Genomic DNA, 23,809 nt, shown 5'->3' with positions numbered 1-23,809 from the left:
CTGCGGTGTAGGGAAGGTTTGGAGCTGCAGATAGCGACCCCTGGCATCAGGGCATAAAATGAGCAGCCTCCCACTTAATTAACATCATAATTAATAAAAGCAAGGTGTGGCAGGCGAGTCAGGTGGGAGCCATGCCCAAAGGCAAGTAGGGAACCTAGCACTGTGGCTAGGCGGGGAGCCCCACTTCGCCACAATACCTATCCAGCCTCTTCTTGAAAACCTCCAATGAAGGAGAGTCCACAACTTCCCCAGGCAACTATTACCACTGTCCTACTCTTCTTGCCGCTAGGAAGTTTTCCCTGAGATGCGATTCTCAATCAGCTCTGCTGCCGTCCACCCCCACTGCCATGCATCCAGCCCTCTGTGTCAAGGGGAGACGAATTTCCTCCATCTTCTTTCTGACAACTTTTCAGATATTTGAAAATTACTATCACATGTCCAGCTAATCTTCTTTCCAAGCTACACATACCTGGTTCCTTTTCATGTTTCCTCATGCAGCTTGCTTTTCAGTCCCTTTGCCATTTGCCTCTGGATCCTTTCCAGTTTCTCCACAATCTTTTTTTAACAAGTGGGGACCAAAACTATATCAAGTATTCCCATTGAGGGCCGACTAGTGCTAAGTATAGGTGGTACTGTTACCTCCTGTGTCTTGCATACAGTGCTTCTGTTAATGCCTCCCAAACCTGCATTGGCTGTTGTGCGACAGCATCACGCTGCCAACTCATTGAACTTGTGATGTATTAGAATCACAGTCTGTGCCACACTGGTTCTCCCCCGTTCTGTATTTGTGCATTTCGTTTTCCTTCCCTCTGTGCAGCCTGTTACATTTTTGTCTTGTTCGTTTTTATCCTCTTCTCAATTGCCCAGTCAGTTCTCTCAATATACCTTTGAATGTTAATCCTGCCCTCCAAAGCATTTCTGTCCTCTCCCAGTTTTGTGTCCTCTACAAATTTGATTTGGGGTGTTCTTTACTTCCGCATCCAAGTTATTAATAAATTAGCAGAAGAACAAGAATGGACTTCTGTGAATCCCTACTTGAGACTTCCTGCTGGTCTGACATTGATTCATTTACATTACCCTTTGCTTGCAGTTATTCAAACAATTATGAGTCTACCTAATGGTAATTCAATTTAGTTCCCATTTCTTTTGCTTACTTATGAGAATGGCATGTGGCATCATGTCAGAAGCCTTCCTGAAGTCCAGGTATGTTATGTCCACCATATTCTTTGTCCCCAAATGGGTTATCCTGTCAACAAAGGAAGTCGTTTGACCTGATTTGTTCTTAACAGAGCTATGTTGGCCACTAGTAGTCATGCCCTTCATCCTGCAAATATTTACAAATCAACTGTTTTCAATTTATGCTAGTAATCTCCTAAATTTGAAGTCAGAATGACAGTCTGTAGTGTTCTGGGCCTCCTTTTTTAAGAGGGACAACATATTAGTCCTTCCCCAATTGTTTTGGACCTCATGCCCCCAAAGAGTTTGCAAATATGATTTTCAGTTGAATTTGCAAATGTTGTTACGGGGGTCTATTTCTTTTTTTTTTTTTTTTTTTTTGAGCTACTGTATTTACTCAATTCCAAGATGAGGTTTGTACCCCTTCATTATGAGGAAAACAAAGCCTCATTTTAGAATTGGGTATCACAGTGCTCCAGCTGGGAAGTGTGGGAGCAGCTGTGTAGGGGAAATAAGGGAGTGGGGAGAGGAGCGGTGCAGGGAGGGAGGAAACTACACTGCAGAACTGGGCTCCCAGCACAGTTGCTCCCTGCAACTTTTTACTTATCATGAGTTGAATCTCATCATCTTTGGCGTGTATATTAATGCTGCTAGTTGTCTGATTGCAGCTTTTTTATATGTGAAGCTAGCATTGAATAGCTCTGCCTTCATTCTTGTGATCCTTCTTAGCTTTCCTTTGTGTTGGCATACTTTGACAGTGAGCCTCTAGCACTGTATTCCTTGGGAACTGCCAGCCCTCTTTAAACTCCTGAATTGTCTGTCCATAGGATCTAACTTAATGTTTTCTGAGTCAGTTGTCAGTTGCCTGCCTCTTTGAAGCCAATCTTCCTCATTTGGCTGCTTTTGTGTTTTCCTTTCCTTAGAATCAGGAAGAGTATCTATTGTACTACAATAATTCCTTTGCAAGTTCATCCCGGCTGGTGAGCACTAGGTCCAAGATAGATGACTCCGAAGTCGTTTTTGCAGCTTCTGAAAGTAAAAGTTGGCTTCTGCGCATGTAGAACTTACTGGGCATTTTGTGTCCAAAGATGTTCTTCACCCTATGGATTCCATCCCCACAGACATAGACATAGTGCTTTTTGTGAAAGGAGGAATGTGAGGCTAAATTCAAAGTTGGTGCTGTATGATCATAGGACAGTGGGAGTAATATTTACAGGGTAGGAATTAAGATCTCAGACTTTCCACAAGCAAGATAACTCCTTAGTGTTTGGAAAGCATCACACTAGCTGTCCCATTTCACAAATGATCAAACTCATTTAAAAAGGGTAGGTGACTTCTCCAGGGCCCTTCAGGAATGCAGCTAAGCTGTGGGGGGACATGGGAGTTGCGGCAGCCAGAAGCTTGCTCTCATCAGTGGGAGAAAAATTATTGTTAAAAGATTCAGATATTAATAAGCTTATTTTTACTCCCTCTCTACAGTATACAATGCCTGGATGAAGGAGCATGGAGGAGCCATTGTCAACATTGTAGCTGCCACAAGAATTGGGATTCCTGGTTTATCGTAAGACTACTTAAATTTCCAAATCTTTTTCACTTGGAAATTGTGACCACTTTCAGTTGAGTGTCCCCAGCAGAGCCTGCTTTCTGAATAATGGATAGTCGCATATGCTCAGCTGCAAGGAAGGGGTGGAAATGTAGTTATTGCTCTGGCTTGACATTCCTTCCAAATGTCTTTAAAACTAGCCTTGACTGTACGTGCAAATACTGGAGCTCAGAGGAAGCTATGATAATAGTCTGGCTCTTGAGCTGGGTAACATTAGGCTGTATGAGATGAAACTCCCTTCTCCCCTGTTGCATGCTGCAGACCAGCATACTCACGTGCAGCTGGATCAGCAGGCTTTTAGTAAATGTGTTCATAATTTTTTTACTTTCTGAGAGTAGAGATGGTCAGAGAATTGAAGCATTTTCCATCAGGAAATGCTGACTCGTTGGAACTAAAATATTTTGTGAGAAAGGGCTGAAGACGTTTTGAAAGCTTTTTGAAATTGTCAGAACAATTTGGACAGCTTCCTAAATGGTAATATTCATCTTTATCCACTTGAACTAGTTTTTGTTTTTAAATAGAATCTAATTTATATTTTAAAAAACAGACTGAATGCAAAATGTTTTGTTCCTAACACTTTTCCCTTGGCAAACCTTTTCAAGATTTTTTTTTTTGACCTGATTCAGGATTAGAAACTTGAAATCTTAAGTGTTTGTGGAACACAAAACCAGTTCCTGACCCAGCTCTGTATAAAAGCCCTGAACTGGCTGACTGTACTCCAGTGGGTGCCAAACCTTTTAGCAGGTGTGCCACAAATTGGCCCCTTACCCTCCCCAAGTGCCACTCCAATCCCCCTCCCAATGTGCTGCTCTGCTTTCAGCTCCCAGCCCTCTGCTCCTTGCCTGATTTTTTTTTGCTTCCTGCCATATCTGCCACTGTGCTTCCCGTCCCCTTCCCCATCCACCCACATGCCACGTACAGAGGCTGCCCGTACCCTTGTGGCTCTCAGGACACAGGTTGACCACCCCTGTTGTAGGCTCACGAAGATGATCTAAAATATCCACAAGATGGTGCTCAAACCTCAGTGTGAAATTCTCCGCTCTGGAAAAGCCTGCGAGAGCTTCCACTGAGGATACGTCACTACCAAAATTGTGTTTAAACCCAAAGCTGGACTGCCTGAATCCTATCTTATTTCCTAAAAAAAAGAAGGTGAAAACAGGTCTCAGGACACTGTTCATGTGGTCAGTCATGAACTCCGTTTCTGTGCCTGGATGAGGAAAACTGTTGACCAGTGAACTTCCAGGTTCCCAGTGCATTTGACTTGGGATCATAGGGACCTCTTGGGTCATTAGGTCCAGCCGATGTTACTGCAGGCAGCTAGGTTATATTGACCCTTTCATTTCAACTTCAAGTCTTCTAACTAGGGAATCTGTTTTCTCCCTTAGCTTATATGGGAAAGCTATTCCAGAACCTCGTTCTGAGTTTCTGCATAACTGTATTTGTGGTCTGTTTTATATGCATGTGTGTGTTTGGCTTTTGTCAGCATTTTCCATTAGCGTAAATGTCTAAATACACTGGGAGAAGAGCCAGCAATGATATCCCCTCTCAGCCTTTGTGTTTTCTAGCCAAACAAGACAAGTTCTCATATCTTTCTCTCATGATACAGGCTTTCCATGGCCTTGATCATTTTGGTAGCACTTCTGTACACTTACACAAGTCTGAATTCATCTCTCTTAAGCATGATGTATCTGAATTGAACATGGTATTCCAGATAAGGACTCTGTAGGGTCTTATATAACAGCATTAATACTTCCCTATGTCTGTTAGAGACCCATTAGGATTATTTTTCACGGGCATATCACAGTAGTGGCTTGTAGTTGTTCTGTGATTGGCCATTATACCCAGATCTTTCTCCTGCTTGTAGCCTCAGCTGATGAGGCCCCAGCTTACAGCAGAAATATTTGTTGTTGCAATTTATCTGTCCAGCTGTGTTATTGCGTTGTGCACTGGGATTTCCTCATCGTATTATCTCTTGCAGCCATCTTATGACCTCTGGTTTTTCAACTAAGCTGTCTCTTGACTTTTGCCCAGCTCTAGGGTGCCAAGTTGGTTAATGTCTGCTTCATAAAGTAGAATATGCTCCTCCCTAAGGGACTGGTCCAGTTTAAACAGTACCTGTGTTAATCTGGCTTTTTTTTTTTTTCAATTTGTCAGGGTGTGGAGAGGCAAGGCTCTGTGTTATGTGTGGACATTGATTCTTCTCTCTCTTATAGGCATACAGGAGCTGCCAGAGCTGCAGTGCAAAACCTGACCAAGAGTTTAGCTATTGAGTGGGCTGGTGCAGGAGTGAGAATCAACTGTGTTGCCCCTGTAAGTACTGTAACAACAGGTTATATGACCACACTTGCCAACAGGGCATGGCCATGGTTAAGATTTTAAAAAGCCAGCATAGGCTGGGTGTTTAAAAAAAAAAAAAAAAAGCCCAACCCCAACCAACCAAAAAAACCGCTTTGATAATTTCAGCCTCCTTGAGTGCCATCAGTATAATTTGTGTCTCTTATCACTTCCACGTCCAGGGTTTTTTGGCATATCTGTGCTTTTTCTCCTTAACAGAAGGACACTAAAGAGGGGAGGGAGATGTGCTTTTCAAATGCTCATCATGAACATTTATGCAGTGCTCGGTGTTTCAGTAGTGGTTACCTGAGTTCTGGGCTCACCGTGCTTCTGTATAGAAAGAGTGGGAGACAGGATGGATTCGTGAGACTAGTTCAGGATTGGGAGCCAAAAGACATGGCTTCTGCTTCCAGTGGGCAACTTGGAGCATGTCCCTTATTTTCTTTTTGTCTCAATTTCCCTATGGAAATTAGGGTTATTATTAGGCAAAATATAAGTGTTACATATGTACATAGGAAACCAACGTACAAGGTAGCTAAAACATGCTCATCACGTCCCTGAGGAACTAAGTTTGTGTTGAATAACTGGTTTAAGCAGTCTTATGGAAAGACTGGCTTTTCCTAATACAGGCTGCTGTGAATTGAGAGGCATTTTAGCCCTAACTTGGAACTGTAGGTGCACTGGTTTCCTTCTTGGAAACTTCATCCTAAACCACACCTTATTTTTGATGGGCATATGTAGGACAAGGAGATGTTTCCCATTCACAATCCACATTATTTTCTGTTTCGAAAAGTCACATCTAATCAACTGGCCAGTCAATAGGGAAACCTTCTGCCTGTATTGAATTGCACACAGGTAGTTCATGCCTTATGACTGGAGGCTTAAGTTGCTTTCTGTTGGTTTGTGGACTGCTGTTCCATTCAGGTCGAGAAAGCCTAAGTTCCTCAGAGACGGATATGCACGGTTGAGTAAAGGTTTCATTGAGTAAAGAAAGACCTTGAAGCCTAACTCACCTTTCCGTCAGTGAAATCTACTAAGTGTTGTATTATTTTTCGCTGAGTTTTTTTTAGGCTTATTAAATCTTGGGGAAATAACAACTTAGGTTAACTTGTACATCAACACATTCTGTGAATCTGCCTGCCTTTTTCAGTTGGGTATTATTTATCCAGTTAATAATCTCAATTACATTTTAATGCATATGTCAGACAGCATCTCTGATAAAGATTTCAATATGTAGTTTGATTTCTGCAGTACTCGTGTTTGTAGAACATGTCATCTATCCCACACACACTGCTCTGATCGTCAGATAACATACAAGTTGGCTAGTGTACAGATGTTTTACAACAGTTATTTACTGGCTAGTCTAAAATGGATTTGTTGCTATGTCAACTACAAAATCCCACATGGCAGTCAGGATAATCTTTCACATCTGTACTTCATCCCTGTGGCCACACAATCGTTGCAGTAACCCCCAGGAAACTTTCACTGCAATTTATAAGCCGAAGACATGAAAGGAAGATGTATTAGAGAACAAGGTCTGATTCCAAAGGAAATAACATGCTTATTTGTTAAATATTTTACTTCTAATTCCCCAAAAGCACTAGTTCACATTCCTCCTCTAAGACATTAATACAGGGGTGGGTAAAATAAGTCCCACAAGCTGGATCCAGCCCACCAAGGGATCCAGCCTGCAGCGAGTCCCTGGGCCCCACCCATCCCAGGCGCAGGGGGCAGCCAAGGCTGTGTCGCACGCAGCTGGTCCTGCCACTCCTAGGCTTGCAGCAGGGTTGGGGTGGCACAATGGCCAGACCCAGTTTCCTGGCAGCCCTAGTGGCAGGGGTGGCTCCTTCTGGCTGCCACTGCCAGTGTTACTACCGTCGCTGCATCTGGCCCTGCTGCCCAGGCACCCTGGCCCATCTGCCTCACACCCACTACCAGGGGCGCTGGATGAAGTGACTGGGCAGGGTCTCCATGAAAACTGGCCCGGGACCCCTACGGGCAGGGCTCACTCAACTGGGCAGATGGGGTGAGGCTGCGGGTGGGTGTGGAGCACTGTCCAGGAGAGGGACAGGTGGGTGGGGATGGGATCACAGGGTGGTGACAGCGCCCATCCCACTTCTGGATGCCGTTCCTTGCCCGCCCACAGTCCCATCCCATCCACCTGGCTGTATGCTGTGCCTGCAGGGGTCCCAAGCCAGTCTCCATGGACCCCACCTGCCTGCCTGCTCTGTCTGATGCCCCCAGTGGTGGGTGCAGGGCAGATGGGCCTGGCTGAATTGGATCAGTTGACCCCTACAGCCCACAACAGCTCACCATGACTCCCTAACTGGCCCTCCAGCCCAGACAATTGCCCACTCCTGCATTAATCACTCTTCAATACCCACGTGATGAATTAATGACAGAAATTTTCCATTTTAATTCAGAAAATCTCTCCCCCTTGGAAAACAATATGAAACATGGGGATGATGCACACAATTGATCTCTGTGACTCCTGTGTTCCCACTGTTACCATCATTTTCCCTCGCACCTTAATCTACAGTGGAAAGTCCTAAGGGCAGGGACCGTCGTCTCCTCCTATGCATCTGCACAAACCAGGGCTCTGAATCTGTCTGGAGCCTCTGGTTTGACCATCGCACACACCTGTCTAGCATTCTGTAAGAGCATGAGACTCGGACTCGATGATCTGTTGAGGTCCCTTCCGACCCTAGTACAGTATCTGTGAGTCTATGGAAGAAACCCTTGAAAAGTTCTGGTGTTCAGGACTTTTGTTCTCCTTCAGTAAAAAACAATTTTAAATATATGCAATTCCCAAAGTTGTCTCTGGAGTTCTTACTGTCTATCTAGCTTTCTGTAGCTTTTGAGGTGAGATTGAGGCGCTGATGGTTAACTAAGGAAATCCAGTGTATTTCCATTCAAAATCTTAAAACTGGCTTACAATAAGAATTTTGCTGCTGTAGTAATGAGACAGCAAAGAGTCCAGTAGCAATATAAATAGCTATCTTATTATACCCAAGCCTAATAATAATTTTAAAAAATTGCCCTTGGGTACTGTTTATGTGATAAAAACATTTGGGTATTAAATAGGTTAGAATTTGAATGTATACAACATTGCGTTGGTCTCATTTTGCTTTGTTTTACTACAGGGAACAATATATTCAGAAACTGCCTTTGCAAACTATAAAAATATTGATGACATTTTAAAAAAATATCCCTCAAAGATTCCAGCCAAGAGACTGGGAGTTCCTGAAGAGGTAAGATATTTCAGAATATAGGTTTATTGCTAAGGTGTCTGTACCTCTGGCACTTTTTTTATATTGAGAATGATAATGGGTGAATATTTAAATATAAATAGTAGTGCAAGAAGGGGAGCTCTGAGCAAGGTTCATTAGCTTTAGAAGAATTGCTGGAATGCTTAAAGATTCCACGCTTTTAGATGTATACTAAAAATTCACTACAGACACCAGTTTCTACTACCAAGTTCTAGTTTCTTCCTAAAACAATTGTTAAATGAGAGAGAGAGGGTGGAAAATACTGATGGTTAAGGTGAGAAAAAACTTGGTCTCTTTTATATTTGATTGCCTGATCCATCAGTTCTCAATTTTTTTTTTTTCTGGCTTCTGGCACTCCTTCATAACTCTTCTGAATTTAAAGTCACCTCAGTCTAGTTTGGGGAGAGGAGGAGCGAATGCGCTTGCAGGGGTCACTGCAGTTATTTATTGCGTGGCACTCAGGTTCACATTCTCTGTCCCTGGAACAAACTCTTTAAGTTGTTCAGATCTGCAAGTCAAAAGGTTCCTTTTTCATCCCAAAAGCATGTCCTGCTGTGAGCCTTAAATCTGAGTACCTGAAACCCAGTCCCAACACCTTGGAGCCACCATTTTTTTTTTCTGAGTTTGGTCAGTCTCATTGGCATACTGATTGGATTGCCAAAGCAATTCCATGTTAATGATGTCTTTGATTTTCCTCTAGCTGGTGTTGGACAGGAGGCATCATACATGACATGCTTCCCACCAGCCAGTAGCCAATATAAACCTAACCTTTGGTGTAACATAAAGATCATAAAATCAATGAGCTTTCCAAAGCTGCGTCAGCTTTCCGGAGTAGTCATAAATACAAAGAGAATGACACGTAAGAAGAAGAAAAAACGAATGTAGTTGTTAAAATAGTTCATCCCTGCCCACTCTGTACTTGAGGGGGTGAGAGAGACCCCCTCCCCACTGCCACAGCTGCTCCCTTAGGTGCTCACCTGCTGGCAAACAGGGTCCCCTGCCCCTTTCTCCTGCCTGCCCTGGGAGGAGCATGCGGGATGAGGTAGGCTGAAAAGTGCAGCCCTGCATTCCCTGCTTGCCCACATCACAATGTGCTGCTCGGAGTGCAGGGGCTGCTGGGCAGGGAAGGAGGTGGCAAAAGAAGCAGGAGTCCCCGGAGGAGCAGCTGTGGGCACTGCTTGTCTGTGGTGCATTGGAGTGGGCCCGGACAGAGGAGCATGGGAGCTGGGCCTTTAAGGGATCTCACGAACCCCAGTTAAGAATTGTTGGTCTGGTCAGTAAAAACAGTGCTGCATTTTTATTTTTTTTTTGGCCTGAAGTAGGGAAGATAAGTTCAGATCTGATCCCCAATTCAGGAGGCTTGTTGCAGTAAGTAACCTTACTTAGATGGTGGCTGTGTTCAAACTTTGGCTTAATGTAACTGATGAACTAACTACATATGCTCAGCACCAACAGAACATGGTTGTGTTGCAGTAGCTGCCTTGCGTGCATGTCGGCCTCTAGGAGCTTTGTATCACATCGCCCCACTCCCCCCCCAATCGCCAAAGTCAACGAGCTGCATAATTATTTATTAGGTCTCCCCTATCGTGTGTTTTCTGCTGTCTCCTGCTGCCTCCTTTATAACTGGCGAAACTGTGACTGTGGACGGCGGTCAAACCTTGTATGCCTCCTCCTGGGAAGTACCAGGTAAAAATGGACTATTGGAATATGTGTCCTGCAGTGAGTTGACTTTGGGCAGGGTGCCACTTGAAATGGGGGGACATAAATGGTTAATTTGGAAGAGGAATTAAGTATTTTTTGTTGTTGCTGCTGCTGTTTTTTGCATCACAGATCATAACAACTGGCCTCCAGCACCAGAAGGAGAGAACGCCAGAGCGCTTGAAAAAGCATTTCCAAAATCAAAGCTATAAAGAAATGAGATACTGCCAGACCTCCCTGGTGATGCTAACAGAGCAAGATTTTGGTGTTGAATGCCCAGTAAAGCTGGATATCCTGCTAATACCCTGTGTGCCTTATTTTTTTTCATGTTTGTAAAGAATGCCATAAAGTCTTACAGTGAATACTCTCCATCATCTCCCAGTGAGAAGAACTGGAGTAGAATTGGAGTAGACTGATTCTTCACCTCAGTATGCCAGCATTTAGCAGAACCAAAGAAGACTCTCTAGAAGAGAGGATTTCTCTAAGTCCAGGGACAGGGCACACCATACTGAAGCTGTCAAAAGAGAACTGCCTCGAAATAGGTTGGGATGAGGAGGAATGTCAGATCCCTCCCCCATCCCCTGCCCCCCAAATCAGGATGAATGTGAAAAGAACAGAGTTTAAACCCCCAGGAAAATGTATTTCTGTGAAGGGGAGGAAAGAAAATACCATCCAACACGTAGGCTTAATCAGTAATCCTTGACTCCAGCTCCGATTTTATTAAACTAGGGGGGTTTTCAACTTGGATAGACTGCAGGCATCCCTTGGAAAATGTCAGCTCTTAGTTTTCACTCATTTTTTAACTATGAAAAAATAATAGAGCAGTTCCTCTGTTGAAGGGAGTGCAGAAAGACGCAATGGATTAGAATGTTTTTAACACTGAATTCCTATTTGAAATCTCTCTGGGTTTATCTTGTGAATCATGTCTGAACACTGAACAGTGCTAACGTTGCTTGGCACCCCGGTTGAGAATCACTGTGTTAAACCCATAGCCTAGGCCAGCAGTTCACAACTGGAATGCTGCAGCCTTTAAAGACCCCCAGGGTAGTAGCGAGCACCACTTCCCTTGGAAGTTGGTTCCAGATCCTAGCTACCCTGACTGTGAAGTAGTGATTCCTCATATCTAGCCTGAGCCTACTCTCAAACAACTTACGGCCGTTATTCCTTGTTACTCCGGGAGGTGCTTGGGGGAACAAGGTCTCTCCCATTCCCCGCTGGTCCCCCCGGTAAGTTTATAGACGGCCACCAGCTCCCCTCTCAGCCTTCTCTTGTGAAGGCCGAACAGGTTAAGGTCTCGTAGCCTCTCTTCGTAGGGCCTGCCCTGCTACCCCCTGATCATGCGGGTGGCCCTCCTCTGGACCCTCTCAATGCTGGCCACATCCCTCCTAAAGTGCAGTGCCCAGAACTGGACACAGTACTCCAAATGGCCTGACCAGCGTCACATAGAGGGAGAGGATCACCTCCTTGGCCCTGCTCATGATGCATCTATGGATGCAGAGGACACTATTCTCATTTGTCCACCCCTCTAGCCTGTCCAGGTCCAGTTGTATCCTGTCCCTCCCTTCTAGCGTGCCCACCTCGCCCCAAATCTTAGTGTCATCAGCAAATTTGAACAGAGTGCTTTTCACCCCCTTGTCCAAGTCGCTGATAAAGAAATTGAACAGTGCGGGCCCGAGGACCAAGCCCTGGGGGACCCCACTGCCCACCTCCCTCCAGGTCGAATATGACCCATCCACCACCACTCTCTGGGTGCGGCTGCTCAGCCAATTTCTGATCCATCTGACTGTATAGGCATCAATGCCACAGTTGCCTAGCTTTTTAATGAGAATGGGGTGGGAGACAGTGTCAAAGGTTTCCCAAGGATATAGGTGAGACTAACCAGCTTATAATTACCCGGATCCTCCTTCCTCCCCTTCTTGAAAATAGTGACCACGTTGACCTTTTTCCAGTCCTTTGGGACCTGACCTGAGCACCACGAGCGCTCAAACAGCTGTGCCAGTGGCTCTGCTATGACACTGGCCACTTCCTTCAGCACCCTTGGATGAGCACGGTTGCTTTAAACATCAACTCTTCCAATGTAAGTGCTACTGTTCTTAGAAAGAGTAACCAGTTCTGACTGCAGATTATTTTTCTCTTTCTCATTCCAGTGGAATTTGAGACTAAAATGAATTGGATATTTCCTCAAGCCTTGAAGCTTAATGGTAGAAAACTTCATGGGGTTTAGAAACATCCATGTTCAAAGTCTCAGCACTGCCTGAAACCTGAGTGTGTCCCCGGGGAGAGAACGGGCCCTCTAAAGCTCAGCCTCCTGGTTGCTGCTTTAGTCTTATGATGAAGTTTTGGCCATGCAGGGCACAGCTGCAATTCTGAGCTGTTGCTTTTTCATCTTGCTGGCTGGGATAAGAGTCTGGGATGGTGTTTTCACCTGCAAAAATCTGTATCATCAGGCACATAAGGCAGCTCAAGGAAGCATCCTGATACGTAGGTTTTAAGGATGTCTTCAGCTGTTGCAGGAGAAGCTTGGAGGCCTGTAAGTGTCACTTTTTTTGCATTTGCCTAGTTTCAGAGTTGTCTAACAGAACTGTGATGACTTGATTTTATGGCCATGAGAAGGTACATTTTTGTCTGATTGAAGATGCCATTTTTCCTTTTAAATTTCAGAATTCTGGTGTCTATCATGTCATGTATATCATGTTAGCATTGCATATGACTGTGTTCTTTTAAAGCTTCACATAAGCCTCTGGTTTCATTCATCTGAATGGCCAAATCTGAACTAGAGGGTAGATTGTTCTCTTCAGTTCGTGACAGCAGAAATCCACAAGTCGGGGGGCGGGGGGATTGTTAACCATAAAGCCCAAACACTTTTGTATTGGATCTAATCTCATACTGGTACCTGTTTTTCTGAGTAAGTGGATGCTTATTCATGTGAAGAACTCATAAAGAGATTAAATCAGTTCTTTCAAGCCTGTCAGCATAGGCATGTTCAGTTTAGATAAGGTAAACATTTGGAGAACATTTCTGGTGGAAAATATGGCTGCTACCTGACTAGCACCCAGTGACCTGGGTAGCTGCAAAAACTGAAGTGCAATTATTTAGCTTGCCAAGATAACAATGTTTCTACATTCTTCACATGAGCCTTTATCAGAAACTAAAACTTTAATGCAAGATCCATGTCTAGAGTTTATGCAACTTCCTTCCTCTGTGTGTTAGTTTGTGAACTTGCAAGATGGGTGCCAGATGTAGATTGGAGGTGAGCTGAAGGTGACTTGAAGACACTTGAATGCTCACCTAGATGATATCCTGGAGCTGTCTAAAGGGAGAGTCGAGCATAATCCAGACAGAAAAGGAACACCTCCTCTGCCATCTCAAGTATTTGCTGATTTGTTGGGGGGTGAGGGGGCATTATTTTTTAAACTCTACTTTGGAGGTTGAATCTCCACAAGAGGGATGTCATATGGCATCATGCTGGGCTGCAACAATATGGAATTCTGTATTAACAGGAAAGCTTCCATTTCTATCGGGGAGAGAGCTTCCCTCTGGGCTCTGGTCTGAGATTAGAATGAATTTCCCCAGGATGCTTGCAGATCTCCTCATCTTCTCCCCTAGGAATATTTCTTTGACCCTGCATTTTCTGTTGAAGACCCTGTATAAACCTTCCTGAGAAAAGCTAGAGTCTTGCATACTCTTCTCCTGGCAAGTACCAGTGTCGACATTACAATCATGGGGTCATGTTGCTGAAAGTATTACAGTAGGGTTCTCTGATTCTACAGTAATGTGAGTGTAGTAGAGGACACTATACAAAATAGCTCAAAGTTTCCTCAAATGGAAAGGAGGAAACATCACTGAGATGCCTCTTGCAATCTTGCCCTTATACAGCGTTAGAACCTAAATCTACTATGAGCCAAAGTGGGTTGCCAGTGAGGTTAACCCACACGTCTCAGATAGGAGTGTTTATTCCACTGTCTCCACTTGTTTGCATAGGGCCTCTTTTCCCAAGACTGCAAGGGAAGACAGACCAAAATAATTCAGCTGTGACAAATACAGTCCGTCCATTGTCCCCCCCCCCCCCTTTTTTAAATCCCAGTGGGGAGTAATTAGAGTGTCTTTTGAGGGTCTCGAACCATTTTACAGATACAGGGCACTGTAGTTATTGCTACTGCTATTCCCAACATAGTATCAGCTGTTCTGAACAACTGAGGCCTCCATTGCTTTGCATTACTTCGGTCAAACCAGTGCCTGCAAATCTGTACCTGTTCTGACAACTCATTCTTGGTCAAAGGGCATTCAGAGGGAAGTGTTGGGTGTGGTGATGAATTTATCTTTGTCCTCTGACTTGTTTGGTTTGACTTCAGCTACCTAACGATAACCTAATAAGGAAGGCGAATGCCACTCTGCAAAGAAATCTGTGAAAATCACTGAGGTTTAAACAGCTAGATGCCAATCACGTATGACTATTATAGGAATATGGCATGAGCAGTCTATTAATCTTGTATACGAATGTTACCTCAGTTGTATTTTGGAAATCTCTCTTATGTTGCTTTACTACTGTACTTTTGGTCTTTATAGCCATGACATCTTGTCTCCTGACACTAGTTAATAATAAGATAATAAAGAGATGCTTATCACTAAATTGTTAAATGGCTTCCTTGCTTATATTTCTCGCTATTGTGCTTGAATATGTGCAGTAATGCTTAACACGGCTACGAAACTACTATATTTTCTTGCATACAACACCCCCCCCCCCCCCCCCAACAAGATGTGCACCTTGTTTTTGAAAGACATACTGAAAAGAAAAAAAAAAATCTTTCCTTGCTTCTGCAGCAGGAGCCTCTGCTGGAAGTTGGAGTTGGGGAGGGTGGAGGAGAAAGATTGTCTACAGTCAAAAGCAGGGACAGAAACTGTTATTGATGTATTTCTGTGCTTAAAATGCACACCCCAATTTGCTGTAACTGAATTTTGGGACAAAGGTGTGTGTGTTTTTATCATCACCATTGTTGAGATTGGGGTAATGTATTTTGTAATGCTTGGTGGAGTAGATGTGCACCTCTAATTTAGTTATAAGGTGCACAACATAAGCATTCAGAAGCAGAGGGCTTACTTCCTGATCGTCACTCTTTGCACCACCTTGAACTATCACTGTTGTACTGACTTATTTAGGACAATAACTAAAGCAAGCTCTAAAATCTTCATTCTTTAAAGGTGAATTATTGTCGTGGTTGGTACAGAGAATGCAGTCTGGCTCTCAGTGCCCGTCTGCAACAAGGTGAAGTGTCTGCCTTAGCATGTCACTTTTACAAAGCAAACAACAGTTGCTTGTGACAAGCTCTTAAGGTATGTCTAGTCTTTGAATCCATGCAGAACATCCTGTATAATTGAATAATTTCATACGCTTCTAATCAGCATCTTTTAATCCATTCTTGCTGTCTTGGGCAGTTAAGCCAGCTTTCCTGCAGGCTGGGACTCGGGGAAATCATCTTGTTTAAAAAAAATCAGCATTGCCAATGTTCTGGATTGCTGAGCCTGGCTATGGAGGTAAATGAGCTGCCTCATAAACTTATGTTATGGGGTTTGAACAGGCAAACCTTTTAACTGGGTTGCTTCCCCTTCATCTGATTTATAGTGTGCTTTGTCCATAGAAATAACTCTAACCTCCCTTCCAGAGCTCTGGCTGACAAGTCTGTTTTTTCTAGCTTTATTCTGCTTTAAGTATTACAATCTACATCAACAGCTCTTTATACATGTAGGTTTACCTGCTAAACGTAAACAGGAGGCAGGGCATCATGTAACCGAGCCTCTAGTTGGTGTTTACTGCTTGTTGCAATTAGAGCCTCATTGCTTCCCCATACCTGGATGAAAAATAGGTTCCCGAATCTGAAATTTGGCTTAATCATTTTCACGATTCTGTTTGGCTAACTGTACAATGCCCAGAGTCGCAGTACTGAAGGATCCTCTTTACATACAAGATCTAGCAATTTTACATTGCTCTCTATCACTCTGTGCCTCCTTGTGTGGCCTTAATGACTCAACCATTGGGTGATTTATAGAGTATAAGACTGGCTAGGAACATTGTGATCATCCGGTCTGAATTCTAGCATATTGCAAGGCCTATGTAGGACTTCCCTAAAACAATTTCCGGCGATGAAGAATCCCACAAGCTGTGGGTATGAGATGTGGTTAGAGGAATGGGTGAGGAGGAAGATTTAATAGCTCTTCTGTAATAGATCTGTATTGATTGGATCTGATGGGGCATGTATATCTGAGGAGTAAGCTAACAAGAAGTGTGATTTCCTGCTGAGGGAGATTTGAGTCCAGGCAGTAGGACAAGGGTGGGTAAAATACGGCCTGTGGGCTGTATCCAACCTGCCAATTGATCCTATCTGGCCTGTCAGCTGCTACCGGGAGCCTGATGAGGGAGGACTGCGCCCCACGCAGCATAGACTCCTCTACTGCCCCTCTCCCCTGGCCTGTTGGCTCTGCAGGTGCATAGTCCTGGCACCGTGGGCACAATGGAGCGTGCTAAGCAGCCATCCCGCCCACCTGCCACGATGAGATGCTGCTACCACAGCACCACTTGCCCATGCTGGCCCTTGACTTTCCCAGCGTGGCACGGTGGCAGCAGCAGCAGCTCATTATGGCAGGCAGTACAGCTACCCAGCATGCTGCACCGTGCCGTCCCTTGCAGGCATGGCTGCCGGCAACTATGGCACCAACAGAAAGCCAGGTGTGGGGGAGGAAGGGGAAAAGGAGTCTGCATGCTGTGTGGCCCGGCCCAGTCCTGGCTGCAGCAGAGCGAAGTGGCACAGAGCACAGTCCTCCCTTTTCAGGCTTGTGTTGGTGGCCGGCAGGCCAGACAGGATCAATTGACATCTCCCCGGGTCCTGAACAGCTCACCAAAACTCCTTATGTGGCCTTCCAGCCCAAATAATTTCCTACCCCAGCAGTAAGAACAAGCACAGGAAAGATGTTCTCTGATTGTAGGTGTGAGGCAGTTCACAAGAGTGAGAAGTGCTAACAGGTTTGTTTGTGATGGTGGGGGTGTTCATATGTAATGACACACAACTGGGTGCTCTTTATCTACGCCTAGATCTATGTCTTATCATCCCTATTTTTACCTTGACTTATGCCACTTACCTGGTTCAAGAGGTATGTTGGTAGTGCTTCTGCGTTCATCATGAGAGCAGTGCTAATGGATGGTAAGCTGTTTAACTGCAATCGACTCCAAACCAAAACCAAGACCACCCTGATCACAATCCTTGAGCTCCTGTACGCTGATGATGCTGTAGCATGCGCTCGCCTAGAAGCAGACCTTCAGGCAATCGTTGACATCTTAACTGAGGCACACAAGAAAATGGGACTGACGCTTAACATTCAGAAGACTAAGGTCCTTCATCAACAAGCTCCTAATGAGCAGTCCCCAGCTCCAGTAAATCAGATTCACAGTGAAACTCAGCTATAAAACGTTGAGTATTTCCCATACCTCAGAAGCCATGTCTCGCAGAAGGCTGAGATGCCTGAGGACTGCAAGAGCCCTTTCATCAATGAAGAAATCCAACATTGCCTCAAATGTGCAAGCGCAGCCTTTGGGCACCTGAGGAAATGGGCATTCGAGGATTGTGACATCAGATCTGAAACCACAACCACATGGTTCATTAAGCAGTTGTGATCCCCACCTTATTGTACAGAGCAGAGACATGGACAACATACAGGATACACCTAAGGTCATTGGAGAAGTACCATTAGCACTACCTGCAGAAGATCCTTCAAATCCAGCCAGAAGATAGATGGATGCACCAAAGTTGGCATCCTCCTGCAAACAAACACCACAAGCATTGAGGCGATGATCATCTGACATCAACTTCGCTGGGCCAGCCACGTTATTTGGATGTCTGACTCCAGACTCTTGAAGCAAGTTTCATTCTCCCAGCTTAATCAAGGCATACACTTAAGAGGAGAGCAGAGAAAGCACTTTAAGGATGTCCTCAAGGCCAGCTTGGGAAAAAAAATGCAACACTAACATCAATTTGTGGGAGGCTATCATCCAGGAACACCCCAAATGAAGGAAAAGTCTGCTGCAAGTACTTTGAAACCTTGCAGCAACAACAACAACGAGACGGAAAAGCAGGAGTGGCAGAAACCACGTCATGGACCGAATCAAGAACCCAGAGCCCCCCACCCAACATAGAAACATGTGCCCAAACTGCAAGAGAGTCTGTCAATCTTGGATCAGCCTTGCTGGCCATCCTCGGACACACAAATAAGACAATCTTCCTCGACTGCAAGGGATTGATGAAGAAGAAAAGCTAAGCAGCAGTCCCTGCCAACCCACTCCCACTCCTTGTGTGTCAAACACATAAAGGAAGAAGTGAAACCATTCTTGGGGCATCCCCTGCTGCCACTCTTGAAATCAGTCCCTGACGTGTTTGTGGCACAGGCACCCTTAGGGTGGCTTGACGATCTCACTTCCAGGTGTGGCCTGTGCAGTGTAGATGGTCAGAACATGCTTCCAGTCTGCACTCCGCGAGCACAAGAGAAGTAGTCATAGCTCTGCCTAAGATGGAAAGGGCTCTGGTGTATGGGAAGATTTTAATAACAAACAAGTTTGAAACTTAAAGGTTCATGATTTTCTGGATGCATGAACAAGATCCCTGGTTGGACTAGATGATCTCTTGAGGTCCCTTCCAGCCTTACTTCTCCATGAAATTTTACGGTAGTAGGCTGACTTGTAACTGAAGCCCAATGTGTTCTGGAGGTGGGAATCTTTGCTAATGAGCAGTGAAGGAAACCTGGCTGTGAAGAAAACCTTCTAACACACACCATGTGCAAACTGATGAAACCATAGCCCTGGGAAGTATGCACAGCTTATCTGCCTGGGGTGTTGCTTGTGAAATATAAAGAAAATACGTCTGGCAAACAATGCACAATTCAGCTTTTAGTTACCTTTACAAAAGTGTTCCTATGTGCACCGAAGAGTCTCCAGATACATACAGCCTACAGTCCCCAGGACCAGTCGTGAAATTTAATACATAAGTGACCCTGGTTTTATTTGCATCAATGGTGTTATGTATTTCCTATTTGTATCTGCAGCAGTTAACTGTTAGTGCCTCAATGGCTGCAACAGCCCATCATCTAATCCAGGGGCTTTGCTAGAGTGGAGACCCTGCTCGCTGTAGTAAAGATGAACCCATCCTCACAAATGCCAGTCCCTTCTGCTGTTGAATGTATGTTGGAGGTTAAAAAACAAAAAAAACCCAACACACTTATTTCTGTATTTACGCTGCTCCCATCACCATAGAAACTGAATTTTGGAGATTGTTCTGAAAACAGGCAAAAGCAGCACCCATCAGGAACTATGGGAATCATGCAAAACATTCCTGGCATGGTGCTACTGTTGTGGTTGACAGGAACACCAGGCTCAGAGGACTTGTATCGTTAGGGCAGATGTAGCAGGGAAAGGTGGTTATTCATGATCTCTGTCTCTCCACCCTTTGCTAACATTCATTTAATATGGTACAAGCTACTCTCAGTATCCCAAGTGCCCTCCATGTACCCTTCCTCTCTGAAAGATTAATTTCTCAAGATGCTAAAACTGATATAAACAGTCATGAGCTGGAACAGGAATAGGAGGGGACTGTTGGATGTGTTTTTAAAGCTGCTGTGGCTCACTGACCTGCTAGATGGTGCAGAAGTGCTTAGTTAAAAGAGGTGGTGTTTTTTTTTTGCAGGAGGCTTTGGTCAATGATAAATATTTTCTCAGCTTCCCAGGAGTACATCTACCAACACTTGGCCTGCTGTGAGATGAGACTTCTTGGCTCTTTTGTGCATTTTCTCTGTTGATTGTCCTTGTAAGTTCTTAAAGTCCTTTGGATTAAATAATATTTCATGGCCCACTTGGCTCACCAGTATGATTCAGAGCCTCATGACTCTTATTTGGATGCTCTTCATCAGTTGTGTAGTCATTTGGCCCTGTCTCTTTTATTGGATGCTTGTGTTTTAACTATTGGTATTTCTCACCAGAATTATCTGCCAGCTACTGTATTTTCCAGGGTAGGGCATCAAAACACTTACAGACAGCAGGACTTATCCTATAATTGTCTTTTTAAAGGTACTAGTAGTACAGTGTGTGCACATAGGTGTGTTTTGTGTGTGAAAGAGGGAGAGAAGTAACTATCCACCGCAGGGCCTAGTTTATGCTGCAGAACTGCAGACACCTGAAAACTTGGCATTCACACCCAGAGCTACTCTGGTAGCAGATCCTTCCTGCTAGCAAATACTTTACTCAGCAAAGGTGGTATGAGGCTTTTGTCCTCCAGTAGTTGGCAGAAAGTGTATGTAGGCAGTCTTGCACCTTCTACCAGCTGGCACAGTCCCTTCAGCGTCTGGTGCCTTCCTAGGCTGCACTCCAGATTCTGGCCCTACAGTTGCCACCGTAAAATGGCATGGAGACATCAGAAACCCACAGGTGAGTATGTGCTCTGGCCACTGGATGGTAGAGGCTGCTGTCTGCTGCCAAATATATTAGTGGCAGAAGCTGGAAACCTTGCTAGCCTCATGACTTCTGAGGAGAGGCCGAGGGAACTGGGCTTAGTTAGTCTGCAGAAGAGAAGGCTGAGGGGAGATTGAATAGTAGCCTTAGGAGGTCGCATCTAGTCCAACTCCCTGCTCAAAGCAGGACCAGCCCCAACTACATCATCCCAGCCAGGGCTTTGTCCACCCGGGTCTTAAACACCTCCAAGGATGGAGAGTCCACCACCTCTCTAAGTGCCCTGTCCCAGTGTTTCACCACACCCCTTGTGAGAGTTTTTCCTAATATCCAACCTCAACTTCCCGTGCTGCAACTGGAGCCCATTGCTCCTTGTCCTGTCGTCTGCACCACTGAAAACAGCCCAGCTCTGTCCTCTTTGCAGCCCCCCTGCAGGGAGCTGAAGGCTGATATCAAATCCCCCTCAGTCTTCTCTTCTGCAGACTAAATCAGCCCAGTTCCCTCCGCCTCTCCTCACCAGTCCTGTCCCCCAGCCCACAACCATTTGCATTGCCCTGCACTGGACTCTCCCCAATGCGTCCACATCCTTTCTGTCGTGGGGGCCCACACTCCAGATGTGGCCTCCCCAGTGCTGAATCGAGGGGAAGAATCACGTCCCTCGATCTGCCGGCACCGCTCCTACCGATGCAGCTCAGGATGCCGTTTGCTTTCTTGGCACCACGGGCACACTGCTGGCTCCTGTCCAGCTTCTTGTCCCCTGTCCCCCCAGGTCCTTTTTCTTGTAGGCAGCTTCCCCTAGCCATGTGTGTTTCAGGCTGTCCAGAGCTGGTCCCCGTCAGACTCCTCTCGTACTTGGTTGTACACTACATGGTCCAACAGGGCGGATCTATTATTATTAAAAAGAATACTAGAAACGTGCGTTATTAGTCGACAGCATAGATTTCCACGGCGGCTGTGCCGATAGCATCGCAGCGAAGAAGGTTTTGGGGTAGGTGACTCAGCTTCCTGTTGCATGCCATAACCACACAACCATCTTCTGTTACACACAATAAGCGCCTGGTCAAAGATCTCAGCAGGCGATAGCGCTCCTGTTATCCACCCACTGCGCCGTGAGTTGCGGGGCTGACAAGCCCATTTCAGTGTTTTCTTTTTGTGGTTTTTTGTGGAAAAAAAGCTTCTTTGCCTCAGCGAGGGGGGGGACACTACGAGCGGGTCCCGACCACTGAGCGACCCCCCGGAGCCGCGTCCTCTCAGCAACGGGTTTGGGGGAAGTTGAATCTGAGGGAGAATGGCAAATTTCCCCTCTTTTTTTTCCATGGGAAGTAGTAGTTCGGGGGTTTTTGCACCTCATTAGGGCTAGTCTCCCATGCCCCACAGAGTGGGGGCTGAAAGAGGGAGGGAAGAGGGTCTCATAAGGGGATTTCCCCCCGTTTGCAGCGTGTCCCTTATGCCCAGGCAGCACTATGTGGAGGCCACTGCCCCCTCAGCGGTGCTGGGGCTCGGGGCTGCGGCCCTCACGTACTGGACACTGCCACAGCCTCCCCCCACACGGCACAGCTGGGGCAGGAACAGACTCTCACTGCGCCTGCGCACAGCCCAGGCGAACTTCCCCCTCCCTCCACTGGTTCAGGCGCATGCGCACAGGGGAGGAGGACTCAGGCGAGCCCACTCCCCCTCTCTCCATTGGTTCAGACGCATGCGCACCGGGGGGGGGGCTGGCGGAAAGGAGGAAGCGCGCAGGCGCACTACGGCTCTTCCTGGGTGTCCGTTGGTGGCGCGCGCGCGATTACGTTGTACGCAACTTTCCCCACGCCCCCACCCACCCACCGGATCCGGCGCGGACGGTAGCTGCGCTGTACGTCACGGGTTGCTGCGTGGGGGAGGCGGGGCTCGGCTCGCTGGCAGGAGGAGCGCTGCTCGCGGCCGCCTCACGCGGAAGGGTCTCGGCCCCCGGCCCGGCCGGCCTGAGCGCGGCCTCCCCCCGCTCGGCCTCGGCCTCGGCTCCCCTGTGCCCCCGGCTCGGCCCCCGGAAGCGCCCCCCCGACTCGCGTCGCCCGCGCTGTGCCGGGCCGGGGAGTGCGGGGGGCGCCGGGGCCCGAGCCGGTGCCGCGCCCCCCCACGCCAGGTAGGCCTGAGGGGAGGGGGCAGCGCGGTGTGCCGTGGGGAGAGACCCCTGAGCCGGATCTGAGGGAGGAGGGGCGGCCTAATTCGGCTTGAGGGCTGGGGAGAAGAGGGGAGACCCCCAGCTGGTTGGGGGGGGCTGGATGTGGGGGTGCACTGAGCCTGGGGGAGGGGAGACCCCTCTGACTAGTCTTGGGGGGAGGGGGAGGCCCCCCCTAAGCTGGGCCTGGGGGAGGGGAGACCCCCCCAACTAGTCTTGGGGGCTGGGGGGACTCCCACCTGGGCGGGGGGGGGGAGGGGAGACCCCTTGGCTAGTTTTGGGGAGTAGGGACCCCCCCTCAGCTGGGCCTGGGGGAGGGGAGGTGGGACTAATGAAGCTGTGAGAGCGTTTAGCTGCATTTTGGGTTCTTGTGGGTCCCTGGGAGATCATGACATTCGTGTTGTAAACAAGGAACTTCAAAGGCCTTGGGGTGCTGTAGGAATGATTCACGTCTGGTATTGCTTCCGGGTTGTTACTTACAGTCATCGTGGGGATGCTTGCTGTTGCCTTCTAAATTGTTTTGGGGTGGTGGGGTAGCATGAGACATTTGGGGCGCCTTAGTGTTCACGTTCCCCTGACAAAAATATGCCTCCTTTTTCCTGCCGGAGGACAAATTCCTCTTGCAGTACACACAAGGTATTTCCTTGGCTCCTTTGTTTTTTTTGGCAAATAAATTCTTCAAGGTTTGCCACAAAATTGTTGCTTTTGAAGATCAAAGCAGTTAATCACCTCTTAGCAATACCGTATCATTGAAAAGTTCTTTGTGGGGAAGGGACGGAGGGCACAGGAAGCCTTCTCCTGAAAGGAGGAGACTTGATGTGTACACGTGACAGCCTTAAATTGTGAGATTTTGCTCAAAACAATGCAGCTTTTTGCAGAGTGCATGAGGCCTTCAGAAATGCATTGCTGTGTACATGGCAGGGTTTAGGGTTTGCAGGAGGTTTACATGCTTGTCTTGCAAAACGTCTTGTATTCTGCGGTGCAGTTGAATGCATCACTATCAAGTCCTAGCAAGGCTTTTTTCCCCCCCCTCATGTCATTCAGGGGTTGAGAGATTAGGAGAGACAGTGGACACTGCATAACAGGAT

General features: G+C 46.4%; 2 protein-coding genes across 5 annotated transcripts in view; both read left to right on the top strand.

The window, feature by feature from the left end:
* The window catches only part of PECR (peroxisomal trans-2-enoyl-CoA reductase), a 28,650-nt gene extending 18,269 nt beyond the window's left edge, over nucleotides 1-10,381 (top strand). Inside the window, exons 4-8 of the mRNA XM_019480228.2 lie at nucleotides 2,656-2,737; nucleotides 4,993-5,089; nucleotides 8,257-8,364; nucleotides 9,957-10,068; nucleotides 10,213-10,381. Coding sequence (XP_019335773.2) covers nucleotides 2,656-2,737; nucleotides 4,993-5,089; nucleotides 8,257-8,364; nucleotides 9,957-10,068; nucleotides 10,213-10,292 — 479 coding nt within the window. The 3' untranslated portion in view covers nucleotides 10,293-10,381. The remainder of the gene's footprint in view (nucleotides 1-2,655; nucleotides 2,738-4,992; nucleotides 5,090-8,256; nucleotides 8,365-9,956; nucleotides 10,069-10,212) is intronic.
* A 12,081-nt stretch (nucleotides 10,382-22,462) lies between these two features.
* LOC102574412 (mitogen-activated protein kinase kinase kinase 2) overlaps nucleotides 22,463-23,809 on the top strand; it is an 83,373-nt gene continuing 82,026 nt past the window's right edge. For 3 of the 4 annotated variants that reach the window (XR_009462147.1, XM_059727506.1, XM_059727508.1), the window contains exon 1: nucleotides 22,463-22,685. The gene's annotated coding sequence lies outside the window, so the exon portion shown is untranslated. The remainder of the gene's footprint in view (nucleotides 22,686-23,809) is intronic. The other variant, XM_059727507.1, reaches the window with a different exon arrangement.

This window comes from Alligator mississippiensis, chromosome 4 (genome assembly GCF_030867095.1).
Source record: "Alligator mississippiensis isolate rAllMis1 chromosome 4, rAllMis1, whole genome shotgun sequence".
In the NCBI taxonomy this organism is placed as follows: Eukaryota; Metazoa; Chordata; order Crocodylia; family Alligatoridae; genus Alligator; species Alligator mississippiensis.
Note: the sequence above shows the minus strand (reverse complement) of the source record. Positions and strands in the feature narration are given on the sequence as shown.